Source organism: Nicotiana attenuata, chromosome 7 (genome assembly GCF_001879085.1).
Source record: "Nicotiana attenuata strain UT chromosome 7, NIATTr2, whole genome shotgun sequence".
Classification (NCBI taxonomy): Eukaryota; Viridiplantae; Streptophyta; class Magnoliopsida; order Solanales; family Solanaceae; genus Nicotiana; species Nicotiana attenuata.
The window spans coordinates 113,999,305-114,015,068 of NC_031995.1; the positions used below are offsets into that span (position 1 = coordinate 113,999,305).

Genomic DNA, 15,764 nt, shown 5'->3' on the forward strand with positions numbered 1-15,764 from the left:
TGGAAGAGGAGTGAGTAAGCGAGATTTTTGGATTAGAAAGATTTTGGGCATCAGTGAGTAAGGGAGAATTCTTACAGTGGGTAAGTACAAAATTGAAATATGTTTTTGTAATCCTTTTGGAAAAGGAAGAGAATCTTAAATGTAGGGGATTATGTGTAACTGATACGCTATATTTAAGGTATGTTGCATTTCCTCCTTTTTATGATTTTGTATAAAACTAGTAAATATAGGTATATAAAGTAATTAACGAGGAGCTTAAATAAAGGTAGTAAATAGATTTCTATTATAGTATAGCTAGATAAAAATCCCTTATAAGTAGAGTTTAGAAGAAGAACTTACTAATGGGCTATGGATAATCTAGGTAAAAATGCCACCAGGTAACCACTCAAAAGGGCTGCTATTTAAAACTTAGCCAGTGCGTCCTGAATTTTAAATTTTTAGTTCAAATTTTCGGGACAAAATATCCCGAATTGTCCTGAAGTGAAGACTTTTAGTTTAAAATTTCAGGACAAAATATGTATTGACTAATCTCTAAATGATATCCCTAAGAATGGCTATCTGTGCACTTGTCCCATAATCTAGCACCCCTTATAGGTAGACCCGTTCCAATAATATTTCTCAACATTATCATTCAAAGTCATTAAGATGGTCAAATTAGACAATATATACAAATTTGTTGAAGGAGTATTATCACTTTTAACCTGCGCCAGAAACTATTTATATCTGGTAATCGAAAAAAAAATATAGAACTTGTATAATTTTTATATATAACATACAGAATATACATATAAATTTTATATATTTTTTCGACTATTACTTTACAGCGACTATACAGATATTTTTCCTTTGTTGAACTATGACTAAGCGGAATAATTAAAATGAGCCGTCAAAATATGTTGCTCTGTCCATACTGGGGGCGTTCTAAGATGTCTGACACCATTCCATTAGTTATATTTTCTACAGAATTTTTCAACTTTTAAGAATTCAAATGTAACTATTCAAATATTAATATTGAAAGTTTCATGCCAACCAATATGCATACAAGAAATTCTTGGTCCAGAAATCATAAACTGATTACAAAATGAATCAACTAACATTCAAAAATAATAATCATATTAAAGATAGAAAAATATTTCTTTCTATGTTTTCATCTTTTAAGACTAATTCAGAATATTTACAATGTCTCAAGCAAAAGAAAATTTGCTTCAAGTAATAAAAGAATGATAATCCTATTCAATATTGATCAATGAGTGCTAGAATTAACTCTTCTACAATTTTCTTTCCTTTCCGTCTTTCTCGATTATTAAACTGAGCACCATAAAGTTATAGCAATATGATATCCGTGTAGATATTCTCTATTAATTACACAAAACTGAGGTTATAGTATTATCATAACTTTGTTTTATGAAATAACTTTAACTTCTTTTAGCCAAGAAAGAAAAGAACCAACGGTATTTCAAGCAAATGTTTCAATAGTAAACTCATGATAAAGTTCCCTTCAGATTTTTCAGAAGACGTGACAATGATTGCTAAATTAAGGGTTAAAAGAAAAAGGGAAAAATAAAATACAAATACAATTGGAAAGAAAAGGGAGCCCGATGCACGAAGCGTCTCGCATTCACGCAGGGTACAAGGAAGGACCGCACCCTAAAGGGGTGTGGCGTAGGTTGCTTACCCTAACATAAGGTTAGTGCCCGATTCCTTGAACTTGTGACCTATAACGCCACTCTCCCCTTCACTAATACAATCGAGAAGGACTAGAAATTTCCATATTGTTCGTGTTTTTTTTTAATTCTCGACGAATTTTCTGGGAAGTCAGAAAATTAGCTCCAACTACAATGTCTATGCCAGCACATGCAATTATCTGTTCTGGCATTGTACAAATGAGGACTGGTGAGTGGAAAAAGAAGCCAGAGGAAACCTAGAAACCCAGCTACAGATGCCACTGTTACCATCCCTAAGCCACCATATAAGAGGAAACAAGAATTGTCATTAGTATTCTTAGGAAGAATATTCCTAAATATCAAAATTCCCATACCTTGCAACAAATGAAGATACTTAAGGAAACAACAACATACCCAGTGTAGTCCCACAAGTGGGGTCTGGGGAGGGTAGAGTCTACACAACCTTACCCCTGCCTTTAGTAAGGCAGAGAGGCTGTTTCCGGTAGACCCTCGGCTCGGGACGGGGAGATGGGATGGGCAATAGCAAGCAAACTGATCCAACAACCGAAGAAAAAATACAAAACTAGCAGTAGGCACTCCAATCAGAAAACTGAGACACAAGACAACAACAAGAAAGATACTTAAGGAAAGTTGGCCAAAATGTAAAAAAACTGGTGATCTGATTGGGAGACTGATATGTAACGTCCTTTTTTATTTTAATAACAATGATGTTCAGGCCAGTTTGTGTGCACCTCAACAATTGCATCGAGTACCTGATACCTCCCAACCAACACAAAAACTGTTTAACTCTACTAACCAAGGTTTACTAGATGAGAGTAAATCACCTAAGGTTTTTTTTTCTCTGCCGGAATTTGAACCCCGATCTCCCATGGTTTTCACCCACTTCATTTACCACAGCCTTGGGTGCAAGGACTGATATGTAACTTAACATGCTTGGTTGTGCGACAAGATGCTTGATATCGAATGAATTTCAGAAATGAAGTGGCACCTATGCATATTCATGCATTTTAGTTCTTGTTGACAATTATACATCTATCATTAGGTCACAATCTATTATATTCTCTTGAACAACAACTACTGCTACGCCTCGATCACCAGCAAGTTGGGTTAGACTATATGAATCCTCATAGTCCAATTTGCTCTATTTAAGCGCATTTAAATCCAACATTATATTCTCTTGAAGCAGGCACAATATTTCTCCTAAAGAAAGATAAAACTGCTATATTCGTCTGATTGAGACCATATGCCTAATCATGCAATCTCCTCTATTATGTGCGAATTCCTATTCGAAAAGTTGTACTGTAGCCTTGCCAAACACGCTCGGACAAAGTTAAGGAATCGGAACTAGAACCAAAGAACTGATTACCTTGTACTTCGACATTTTTAACTTCTCCTACTATATTTATTCTTATCATGCACAAGCACCTTTGCTAGTGAAAAGAATGACATACCTGCTGTTGATATATGTATAGTGAAAAGAATAACATACCTGTCCTCCGTGAAATTATTACAGGTATGCCCAAATAGTTGCAAAAAATATGAGCAACTAGTGGAGCGGTAAGATGTCCTGCAGTTGATATATGTACAGTGCATTAAACAAAAGCATCAAATGTAAAGAATATTATAGAAAAGATAAACCAACAAAAGAAAGAAGAGAGAAAAACATTAGCAAGGGCTGCCATTGTGACAAAACAGAGGATTCACCTCCCATACTAACTCAATGCATTCAAACTTGGTACAATGGAGATCCAAGTAAGATGAGGATTATGATGTGGAAAATACTTTAACATGGAAAAAACAGGAAAATATGTTAAACTAGAGTCTAAGGACCTTAATAAAGCAATTACTAAACATTAGCAGCTCTTATCGGAAGAAAAATGTGCATTTTTTTTTTGTTTAGGCAATTTTAGCTCCTAAAATTACAGATTTCAATGTAGTAACTCGAACATGAAATAGATTTGATTTAGCAGAAAAACTCAAGGAAAATTTTAAAGGGAGCCACAGAGGAACAAATAAATTGACTTTGAAAACCACGAAGGTTATTTATGAAAACAGGGAATGCAATAAGGCAAATCAGGGGGCAGCTCAGTGAGAAGAAGGGTCGAATGAATTGGAAAGTGATATGGTAACGGAGCATGGAGCCCACAGGGAAGAGCTTCGGAACTGTAATAGAGGTACCAAAGGCAAAACTTTCCAAGTCTTGATTTCTTATTGCTTTTCTGTTAATGCATAGGCAGGGTCAAGAGAAATCTAGAATAGCAAGTAATAGGATGAATTACCAAAAAAGGAAAAAACAAGTAATAGGATGTTGAAAAGCATTTGAAAAGCTGCCTTTTCAAGCCCAAAGATATGCTAATCTAGAGCTCATTCTTATAAAGCCCAAAAAAAAGAAGCCGACTCCACCCCAAATCCCCATGAGAAAAGAGGAGATAAAAGAAATAATGAATAAAAGAAGAGAGGAGATTCTCATATGAATAAAGCATCGTGTAAGCATTGCTAACCTGTCCGAACAAAGACAAATGAAGCATATGATCCAAAGATGACCGTGTAGCCGAGCTGGAAGCCTGAAGACAAAAAACCCTTGTCAAAATGCAAACTATCACTTTTCCCTATGTGGTGAAAAGGCAGAACTTCTTAATCCATCCAAATATATGGAGAAAGAAATATGTGTTGAACAAACGAGCTTTATTTTTTATTTTTTTGATGAAGTAAGTTTACTGATATATTTCAGCTAAAGGTTGGAAAAACATTAGTAGGAACATCACAGAGAGTGTAATGCACAGGCAAATTCTAGCAAGGCTTCATGCTTTAACACATTTGCCACTAACATGTTGCACCAAAAAGTAAGCAAGCATATACATTTGTATATGTAACAGGTGTTGATGTGGTGGAGAGTAGAAGGAAGAAGCATTAAAGGCTAGGTATGGGATTTTTTGGGGTGACACTATTCCTAATAAAGAATAATCCGTTCATACGAGACACAAAAATGTGATGACCTATCTCATTCAATCAGTTCACACGAAGATCTTCTTCTTCTTCTTCTTCTTCTTTGAGATCTTAGACTTCTGATATGCAAACATTTAACACTGAGACAAAGATCATACCTACAACCGCAAAAGCTTTGGGCCAGCTGCCGCTTCGTTGAGCATATTCTAACAAATGATTTAGATGTGCTGCAAGCAGATAACACAAATAGTTGCGCCTGATTAGGTAATGAAAAACCATCCGAGGTTTCAATTAAAATAACACACTTCATCTTCAAAGACTATAAGTTAGCAAATAGAATACAAACAATGAATAACTTCTCCTTTTTATTTGATTTTTCAAATACCTCTTTCATGTGAATATAAATGTATTGGAATTCATCTAGGAATCGCTTTATTACAGAGGACTAGGTATACCAATACATTGTCCTTATTTTTATGAAAATATTTGTCATTCTCTATGTTGAATAGTGTCTGTGTCGTCGCATTGTCTCCATGCGAAAATAGAAGATTAGCTTAGCTTGTGTTTGTTCTAACTATACATTCCATGTATGAGTGAGCCAGTTAGCCACTATTTAGATCAGAACACAGGAGAATAACAACTACGATTCAAAAAATTTAGTTTCTTTCTTAGCAGGAAATATGATTATAAGAATAAAAATTGACTAGACGTGGTATTAATTCCCAGAAGACATATACCTTAACTCTTAAATCCTAATATTATATGCAAGTAATGTCTGGTGTTTCTTGAAAGTTTTATCTGAAAAGGAAATCCTAATACTTACACAAAAACAACAACAACAACAACGACCCAGTATAGTCTCACAAGTGGGGTCTGGGGAGGGTAGTGTGTATGCAGACCTTACCTCTACCCGATGGGGTAGAGAGGCTGTTTCCGATAGACCCTCGGCTCAAGAAGACGAAAAGACGAAAAGAGATACTATGTCAGTACCATCAATAAAAACCATGGAAATAATAACATCACAAGAACCGGTGAATAAATGGAAAATCCTTATACTTACCTAAACTGAAAAATATAGGACAAAGAAACACCACTGTATAGGTGCTGAATCCTCCACAAAGAAGCAAAGGTATCATACAAGCTCTAAAAACCAGCTCTTCTGTAAGTGGGGCCTGTTAAAAAAGAAAATTGTCCAAACAAGAATTAAGCACACAATATATTTTCATCTTTATAAATTGTTGCTCTGTGAGATTTTGCTTTGACATGAATAACGCATAAAATGCACACCATGTGATTCTTTTTTATTTATGTTTTTCTTGAAAGAAAGATAAGAAAAAGTACACACCATCTATCAATAACTTCGAAAAGATATTCACATACTAGAAGCAATTTCTCAGAACATGTTGGATTATTTGGTTGCACCTAAGAAATGGAGATCAAGATCCACATATTTCGTTATCGGCATTCGCTGCAATTAAATTACAATAGTACTAATCTTCTTAAAAGTTAAAGCTAAACTCTCAAAATAAAAATTATTATACTGGGAGACTTGGACATATAAGCTATATTAGAAAATACTAAATACCATCATGAATCTTAATGTTTAAAATTGGTCTAACTCTTAATAAAGTATCTTGTTTTATCGTGCAGCACCACTTCTAGATATTCTTTTTGTCCTACAATAAAAATAAGTCATGTTATATCTATTTTGTTTATGTGACAGGAGAATCTACAAGATGATATTAAAGGAGTTTAATACCAAAACATCTTGGGCTGCACGTCAAGCACATCCCCTTCGAAAGGACTGGAAAAGAGTGCATTCAGAAAACACGTATTTAGTTTATTTGAACATAATTTTGACATAGGACGCAACAAACAGGAAGCTCTTTAGAGAGATCCTTAAGTATCTCCAATTCTGACATGATAACCCGTTCAAGACTTAAGCGTGCATCTTGCTGCGGCAGTGCAAAGTCAATGGCTTAAGGGCTTTAGTGTAGGCAACAGAAATTGAGATATAGTCACTGTATCACACCTCCTATATGCTGATGCGTCATAGACAGTTTTGAGAAAAGGTTAGATACTTGCCAAAAACAATATTTGTCAATGGGAGGCAGGTCAATATTAATCATCAGCATACTGGACAATATTTCCACATACTTCATGTCACTTTACCATCCCCAGCAAAGTCCTCAAGCGGCTAGACAGAATCAGGAAAAATTTCCTATAGGAAGGGAATAGCTCGCAGCATAAATACTACTAACTGTTAAATTTGAGACAGAGTTAAGTCGCTAAAATTACAAGGTGGTCTAGGAGTTAGGAAGCCGGATAGGCAACTCTCCCTTGAAAACAACTTCCCCAGATTTGGCAATCAATGCCTGCTTGCATTTTTTGGTGTATCTGGACAAAGAGAAATAGCAAATGTTTTGATGGAACTTCAAATCCTAAACACTCTCTAAATGCTAGGTGTCTCTTAAACCTTTTTCTCTGGAGCAATTTACAACATGTACATAATATTAAAAACCCCTCCTTGATTTTGTTGGCTCCTTTATTCTGTTTGTCTGCACTCTTGTAATGGAGCTCACTCTTTTCTAAGTTCTGCATCCGCTAATGAAATCCCCTAACTTCATAAAAAGAATCAGACAAGCCAAAATGGAGTTGATGGAGTACGTAATATTTGCTTCAAAGAGATTACTATAAAGAAGACTTGATCCCCCCCCCCCCCCCCCAACCACTCTAAGTTACTTGGACTCGAGTGCGGATCTAGAGGTCGGATCCTTCATGATCTAAATTTTAAGATTCGGGGGTACGGATCCAAGTATGAATACGGGTGCGGTGATTCGTTTAGAAATAACTGAAATATTGATCAAGAGGAGAATCCCAAAAGAAGACAAAAGGAAAAGGAGTGACATAGAAATTTCTATATACAAGGTATTCCGTTTTCTTTAATTTCACCTAGCTTTTGTTTTGATTTCAGAAATCATTATATATGTCCCAAATTTCTCTTTTTGGTCAAAGTATCAAAGGTCGGTTGACTCCAGTACGGATCCCACACCCGCACTCACGTTGTGTCGACACGGGTGCGGTACCAAAAGTGAAGAGTCCGAGCAACTTAGCCCCCACCACCCCGAAAACAAAAAGAAACAAAAGACTCGATATATTTCTAGTTTGATGTTACCAAACACTATATAGAAAATGCATCTATATCTATATACCAAATATGCAGGGAGTTTTGGTACAAAAGCTACAAGAAAACTAAGCTAGTAAGAATAGAAGTTTGAGGGTACAATAATTATTGATCTCACGATCATGAAATAGAAGGACTAGAATAAATCTTGATCCTGAAACGAAAATCAGATAGGCAATTGCATTAACATAGTGAACAGAGAAGGTAACAAGCTTAACGTTAAAGTTACTGACCACAAGATAATTACGCCATGCTGAAATATCAGAAGCCAGTGAAAAGGTCGATTCAATAAATCCACAAACAACATTTTTAATACTGTCAAGTGACAAGCTTCTTCCATTTTCCTGATCTTCTTGGCCAGAGTCTAGCAACAATAACAGCTTGAGGATCAAGGTGCCAGCGTACATTAAGGAAGTCAATGTAAGAGGAAAGACAACAGCTTGCCACTGTTTTAAACATAAAATTGCATTTCAGCAATCAGTCACCATTTCTCGATCTGCGAATCGTAAAAGAGCAGAATTTGATAACAAACACATGCAGAGCTTGGTCTCATGCATAATAATTCATCCAATGAAGATCTGATACTTACCATATGATCCAATCTGATGCCATAAACACTGTAAAGGTGAGATTTACCCCACTGAATCTGAAAGATTCGAAAAACATATCAGATCGAGAATATAAAAGGAAGTTGCTGGTAAATGAAACTTTGCATAAAAGTTTAGACATCAATGATTTGCTCATGGACGAATGGACCCTGATTATGCAAAACCAAGGTGGGTCCTGACTTCCAGAAAAATCTAAGTATTTAGTTTAAGAGCTACATAAGAGATAACACATATCCTAATTCCTAACTGACAATTAGAATGGAAATATACACAAGCCGACAGAAAAAACTCACACATATACAAAGAGGTTCCTTTTGAAACCTCTGCTTAATATGGACAATATGGAAGGACAGGAATTCCAGATGTTTTGAAAGAAAAGCAGTTGCATTTCATTGAAGAAAATATTCCAAATAGATGTTGGAGCACTCTCCCTTCTTTTTTCCCTAATTAAACCTCACCTTTCATTCTTTTTAGTCTGTGGATTATTACCCATATACGTGACATTAGTTGTCAACGCTTTGTAGCATGTGAGTCATCACCCTAGATGAACATACTTGTCCTCTGGGACAAAAAATATGAAGGTACAGTGATATATCGACAAGAACACTATGAGGACTTAATACTAAGATGAAGTGATATATCAACAAGGACACTATGAAGACTTAATGTATATGACAAATATGAACCAAAACAAAGATGTAGAATTTAAAATCGAGCTTCTGTAACTCGGATTAAGAAGCTTCTTTCCTCACTTGTTTAGCCTTTATAGAATAGAAGTTACAGAAAAACACTCTGATGCAAGATGGCCGTTCCACTTAGTATAATGTTCCTATCTCTTATAAAAGTTGGGAACTTATAGTAAAATGCTTTCTATGGAAAAGATTTTCTGCAAAAAATATTTTCCCTTAGAAAATCATTTTCTTGATCATATTACCCTTTTGGGTGTGTATAAAGTAGCAGATTTACAGTAATTGTACAAGGTGTAGGAGAGGGTATGAGAATAATGTTTAGATGATTTTATTCGTAAATGCTGACAACAATGCCTAAGAGTTGATTGAAACAGAGTAGGAGTGAAGTCAGTTTTCCCATTTAGTAGAAAATATTTTACAGAGAAAGGCATTTTCCAGATCACAACATAGCCAAACACTGGAAACAACGAAACACACTAAATTACTTATATAGGCCAGGACAAAGGATCATGGTACAGTTATGATTTGGTTCATTCTATTGGAATGATTAATCCCAGCATAAAATCATACTGCAATGTTTGGTTGGTCTCATGAGCAAAAATAATCAGCGCATAACAATCCCTCATCATTAAGCATCTCATAAGCAATCCATGCGGAACTATAATCCGCATAACTAACATGTCGACCAAACTACCCCTTAAGTTAACTAAACTCATCATCCTCCTCACCCGAGATTATCTGTCCTTGGCATTAATTCCTCAAAATTAACTGAGCATATGAATTGAATTCTCTGGTTGTATGTAACATAGCGGCACAGACTATCATATTCTTGAATAAACATAGTGAGACTTTCAGAAGGGAAAAAAGAACTAACTTTTTTTAGTAAAAGCCTAGAAAAGAATGACACCATTTCCTTATTAGTCAGTTCCAAAAGGAACGGACACCTTTCTAATTCTGAAAACAATTTACCCTTGAATTTCAAGTTTTACCTTTAATGACAAGTATTTATAGCCACACTTGAGGTTCTCTAACTGTCTAACTACATGTTTCAAAATTGACAGCTTAGTTTCTCGAGATTCAAACTGTGTGAACTTTGACGAACGTTTTAAGATCTACTTTTCATTATATTGACACGAGAAGAATTGCAACTTATTGTACTTTTCATAAAGTTTTTGAATATCTAAACTTTAAATTCAAATTATTAAGTTGATTTAATCTAATTTAGCTTCAAAGATTAGTCAATTGACTCTCAAAAAGCTAAAAGTGTCGCATAAATTTAGAACGGAGAGAGCAGCATATCAAATTATGTCATAAAAATGGAATCAGAATATCGAAGTCAAATATTAACAAAGCAGAAAATAGTATCTGAAAAAGAAAAATCTTACAGGGAGGATAAGAGAGCAAGCAATGAGCGAGAAAACAGAGGAAATGGCGGCGCATATGAACCGTCGGATCATGTATGATTGAAACGAATCAGGCGGCGGTAAACGGAGAATCAACGTCGGAGAATACAAAATTGCAACATAGAAAATTGCCAACGCAATACACGCAATCACTGCCAATGATTTCGACATCTCACTTCCGCCGCCGCCGCTGACGGCGTCGCCGGTAAATGCTGCTTCCATCGGATTTTCAGACAGATTTATTAGCAAATACATTATAAATAGTACATAAATTACAACAACACAGAGATTCCTTAAAACAATCTCTGTAACTGTAAGTATTTAGTTTGCTTCAATGGAAGATTTTTGTATCTATTTGACTTCTGAATTTTCATGTTCTGCGGCGTACTTCGCATGGGCAATTTCGTCATTTTGTAATTCACAGGATCAGTTTTTACTTTTTACTAAATTTCATAATGGGACCATCGAGTTTTGATTTGTGTAATTTGGTGTTTGAAGATTTCGATACTTTAATTTTGCCCCTATAAGTTTGACAAAACAAAGAAGCACATCTCAATATATTGCTCTTTGCATCTTGTACATATTTTTTCTTACTAATTGATTTAAATATATTTGACAATTACTTATGCTGCTATGCAGTACTGTAATTTATTTAAGAATATCTTTAGTCGATCAGTATTTTGATATGTGCTTAAGAATCTGATGGTTAAAGTTATGCTAATCTGTTACTTTACTAGAACAATTAATACTAAGATCAAAGTTGGAAGTAAAAAATAATTAATTATCTCTTGATTTTTTGAATTGACAAGTATTCGGGAAACTATAATTTTTAATGTACATGACAACTAAACGGGAACAAAGGGAGTACATGCGATTTAATGAAAGGAACAAGTAAAATAAAAGAAGTATTAAAATATTCGTGTAATTATGACCGTCTTAAATGACCATTAGCTTCAAATCACTAGCAAATTATGATCGACATCCATAATTTTGAAGCACTTTATAAACAGATATAATGTAGGTGATTTAATTAACTTGTAATTACACAAGGACATTTTTTTTGCCAGATGTACATTTCCATTATCTTAATATCGAGTGTGAAAATTAATTTGAGGATTTTTTTCATAAAATGATCTTATATGCAAATTACTGCATGTTTGGGGGCGACACATATGCGAAGCAATGAGCATATATGCGGGCGCTAATGTTATACCATATTTGGAGTAGAATTTAGGCTTCTTTATATTTGAGATATATTTCTTTTTGTCTATGCCTTATTTGCGTATATGACTATTTTTTTTTTCTTTGATTCCCCTTTGATCCCCTTTGTTGCAGCTATTGCTCTTTTGGTGACTCGAACCCACAACCTTGAGGTTGTAGGTGGGGGTGCTGACCATCGGAGCAACCCCTCTTGTCATGAAGAGATATTTAAGAGATTTAATCATGCTAGATATTATCTCTAGGATTTTGATGCGTTACTTTGATATGAAGGGGTATTTGGTATATTAAATTATACGTTTGTTTACCCTAAAATCCGAGTAACAACTAAACTTGTTTTGTGGTTTTAAAGATATGTGATTTAATCCAATACTTAATTGATAAACAAGGAATCTAATGTACAAATTTAAGAGTAAGGCAAGTCAAACCACTCGTGTAAGCAGGCCTCGACCTCGAGTAAGGTCGACCTCAAGGTAAGTGAACAAAAACAATAAAATAATAATAAGGCGATTCAGATGAACAGTAGGCAAGAAAGTGAAAGTGTATATTCTCTTCTCAATGTTTAATTCTTACAAATGAATGGGGTCCCCTTTATATAGTAGGAGAATCCTAAATAAGGTACAATTCTAATTGTAGTAGGGAATCTTATTATACAGCTGTCTAACCGCCTAGTACAAATCCGTTCCGGAATTTACGCCGTGATATTAGGGCCACCACGGGAATCTTGCTCTTTCTGTTATAAAACCATAACGGTATTATATCAAGGTTGGTCGTACTCGGCCTCGACGTTCATCAAGCACTCTGATCTTTGAGTATAGTATTCTGTCATCGGGCTCGAGCCTGGTCCATATTGAACTTGCTTCACGATGCGACCCCTCAAGCCTATAAAACCGGGGACACATGATTTCACCGTATATAGATAGTCCCCGGGTTTCTTAGAATAAAATGATAAGAAACGACTTGAGCCTCGATTTTCCGGAGTCCTTGATGATGACGTCATTCCCGTGACATAGACGCTCGAAGTGTCCGAAACGTCCCGTCGGTTCTCTTTCCCAAAACATTAAATGCTTCACCAATGGTGGTCGGCCACTAGCACCGTTGAATCGTCGCCGCTTGCATATAAATGCAAGGTTCAATTTCGGAAAATATTTTACTTCAATCTTCAGACCATCTCCAAACTCTTTTTATATCTCCCTCTCTTCATCTCTTCTCTCTTATTAACCGTTACTCTCATTCTTTTAGTGCCAGAAGATATCAAACTCCGCCTATCTACAATTTCTCTAACTCGAATCAATGGCGAAAACTTCTAAAACAGTTCCTCAAAAGGAGAAAGCTTCCTCCTCCTCTTCCCAGCCAGCCGGTGATAAAGCGTCGGCCCTTCACGAGATCATTCCTGGCCCTGCGTTATAAATAAAGACTTCAGAGTTGAAAATCCTCCCGCGATTCTTGGTCGATGCGATCATGTATCGAGGTATATTTGCTCGATAACGGAGAAGCACCTCAAGACCATGAAGAAAGACTGTGGCTGGGGGGACAAGGTCGTGGTATAGATCCCTGCCCCCGAGGAGAGTATCACTACTCATGTGGGGGGGTTCTTAAGTGTTTACACTTACCCCTTTACGTTGGGTCCCCTCGATCTAATTGTGATCGACTTCTGCAACAGGTATCAGGTCACCCTCGTCCAGATCCATCCTTCTTTCTGGCGTATAGTGATTATGCTTCGCTATTTCTCGAGCAAGGCCGAGGGGCTAGAGTTCACCCTCAATTACCTCATCCAATTGTATCGGCCTCAGGTTTCCCGAGGGTTGATCAAGCTCCAGCGCCGATCGAGCAAGGCCTTCTTCGCTAGCAATGACGATGATAAGGACCGGGGCTGGATGAGCCGGTTCGTGCGAGTGAGGACCTCAAACGTCATCCTCGAGGAAAAAATGCCACTCCTAGAGAAATGGAACCCCGATAGTAAATGAAGTCCTTTTCCCAGTATCCTCTTAATATTCTTTTTCGCATTATGTGATGCCTTCACCTTTTTTGCAGCGGTTGCTTGGATACCTCATGCGGTCGCCGACCTCGAAGACTAGGTCCGGAAATTAGCTGCGACCTCCTCGTATGACGAGCGCAAATGGCGTGACTTGGCGAGGGGCAAATGGGAGGCCAAACGCCACGGTAAGTCCTTTTCCCAAGCTTTTGACGCTTCCCCTTTACTGGAGATCTCACCTTACTCATGCCTGATCTTCATTCATGTAGGTATTGGAGATGCCTCTGAAATGAGGCCAGCCCCGCCAGGGAAAGAGACCGAGTCCTCGATTCCAAAATCGGGGAAATATAATAAGAGAAAAAGGGTTTTGAAACCTGAAAGCCCCAAGATAAGAGGGGTCCTACTCGGAGGCAAAGGAGGAAACTCATTCACATGGACATAGACTTAGTCCATCAACTAAACGATGAAAAGGAGGACGAGGGCGAAGAATCGGCGCTGGTGGTCCAAACTAGGAGGCCAGTTGAAGCTGCTAAGCCCTCCGAACCGGAAACCCTGCCTCGGGGTGAGGAGGCTCCGAAGAAAAATGTAGGCAAAGCCCCAGAATCACCTTAGGTCGAGATCGTTCCTCCGCCTTCAACAAGTACACCAAAAGGGACAAGTACCGAGACCCCCGGGGCTGAACAGAGTACCCCGAGCGACTTGCTCGGGGCCATGACAATAGGTCACTCTCCTCCTCTACCAGCTTATTCTGAGGAGGCAATAAGGGAAACTCAAGCTCTGCGAACGCCTAACCCGAGCAGAGTCCTCGGTGAAGAAGACCCTTTTCGGGATCGTTTTACTGGGGTGGATGATGTCGCTGACCTCAACGACGCATCTACCCTCTTCGAAGAGGCTCATCGTCTTTTCTCTCGGGTAAACATTAACTCTTATCGTTGCAATTCTTTTTCTCTCCCTATTCTAACTGATATCTCTTTTTCTGTGTAGGCCATTACCAGGTTTAGGGCCGAACTGAGCCAATGTGAGGCCGAGCTCAAGAAGTCCTCGGACGAGGGGAAGGCCCTGAAGCTCCTTTGCAGCCAAAAGGAGGAGGAGCTCAAGGACCTTCGGGCAGATTTGGCCAAAGCCCGTAAAAATAAGGCCGAGCTAGACGAGCAGGTAACCGTCATTTTGAAAGAGTATGGTCAACTTGACCCAACTGTGGAGGCTAACACTTCAGTGTCTCGCCTGCAGCAAAAATTGGAGATGATCAGGCAGCTACGAGGGGAGGTCGATCAAGTTAAGGCCGACTGCAACCGGTGGAAGGAAAGTATGGACCGGCTTGCTGCTGAGAAAGAAGCTGCTCTAGCCAAACTGGCCTCGGCTGAGACCCAACTCCGGGGTGCTAAAGAGAAAAATTCTTTAGCTCAAGCAAAAGCGCTCGAAGCCGATACCAAGTTTCTCATCTCCTCCGATGACGATGATGATGACGAAGACAGCCAAGGCGGGTTCGATAATGAAGTTGGCCCGAAGGGGAAGCTGCTCCCGAGGGAGAGGCCAGCCCTGGGCATAGATAGGATTTTTCTTTCTCTTTTTGTAAGACCCTTTGTTGGTCTCTTGTACATATCCTTTTCCAAGTATATAAAAGAAGAATTTCCTTGAATGGTTTTTCGATGTTTCCTGCCTTACAAAATTCTTGTAATAATTTCATTCTTTGAATGGTGTGTTCGAGATTCTATCTCAGATGTTTTCTTTGAAATCGTCGTGGTCGAGTTCAAATAAGGTTCGAACTTTGGGGGCATAGACCCTTACGAGCTCGCGCCGGATAATGGTGAGTCCCCAAGCCATAATCAAGTTATTATTTACTTAGGCTTGGGATAATCGAACCCTTGGATTCGGGTCGGGTGAGAACAATATCTCGAACCCTAAGTGTATCGGCCCTTAGGCTCTTTTAGATCGGGCCATTATGGCCTCTAAGAGATGGCTATTATTTTCCCTTTTCGGCTTAGAAGACTTAAAAATTTATTTATGCCTTGGCATGTATTTTTTACCCATTGGGTTTTTTGAGGGTTTGGTGTCG

At 37.7% G+C, this 15,764-nt stretch overlaps 1 protein-coding gene across 1 annotated transcript; it reads right to left on the reverse strand.

Annotated features, from left to right (window-relative positions):
• On the reverse strand, nucleotides 1,453-10,910 carry LOC109229748 (CAAX prenyl protease 2). The gene is made up of 8 exons (XM_019395300.1): nucleotides 10,498-10,910; nucleotides 8,405-8,461; nucleotides 8,049-8,261; nucleotides 5,692-5,803; nucleotides 4,790-4,858; nucleotides 4,187-4,249; nucleotides 3,175-3,252; nucleotides 1,453-1,957 (listed from the first exon to the last, which is right to left on the reverse strand). Exons 1-8 carry the CDS (start codon nucleotides 10,768-10,770, stop codon nucleotides 1,824-1,826), a joined length of 999 nt encoding a protein of 332 aa, XP_019250845.1. The 5' UTR covers nucleotides 10,771-10,910; the 3' UTR covers nucleotides 1,453-1,823.

Bases quoted from the DNA above. Each gene is read 5' to 3' on its own strand.
- LOC109229748 (XM_019395300.1), bottom strand. From the start codon at position 10,770: ATGTATTTGCTAATAAATCTGTCTGAAAATCCGATGGAAGCAGCATTT. The intron at 4,859-5,691 runs GTAAGTATAAGG...ATCTGCTTGCAG, and splicing joins TCCTATATTTTTCAGTTTAG to CACATCTAAATCATTTGTTA. The intron at 1,958-3,174 runs GTATGTTATTCT...ATGGTGGCTTAG, and splicing joins AATAATTTCACGGAGGACAG to GGATGGTAACAGTGGCATCT.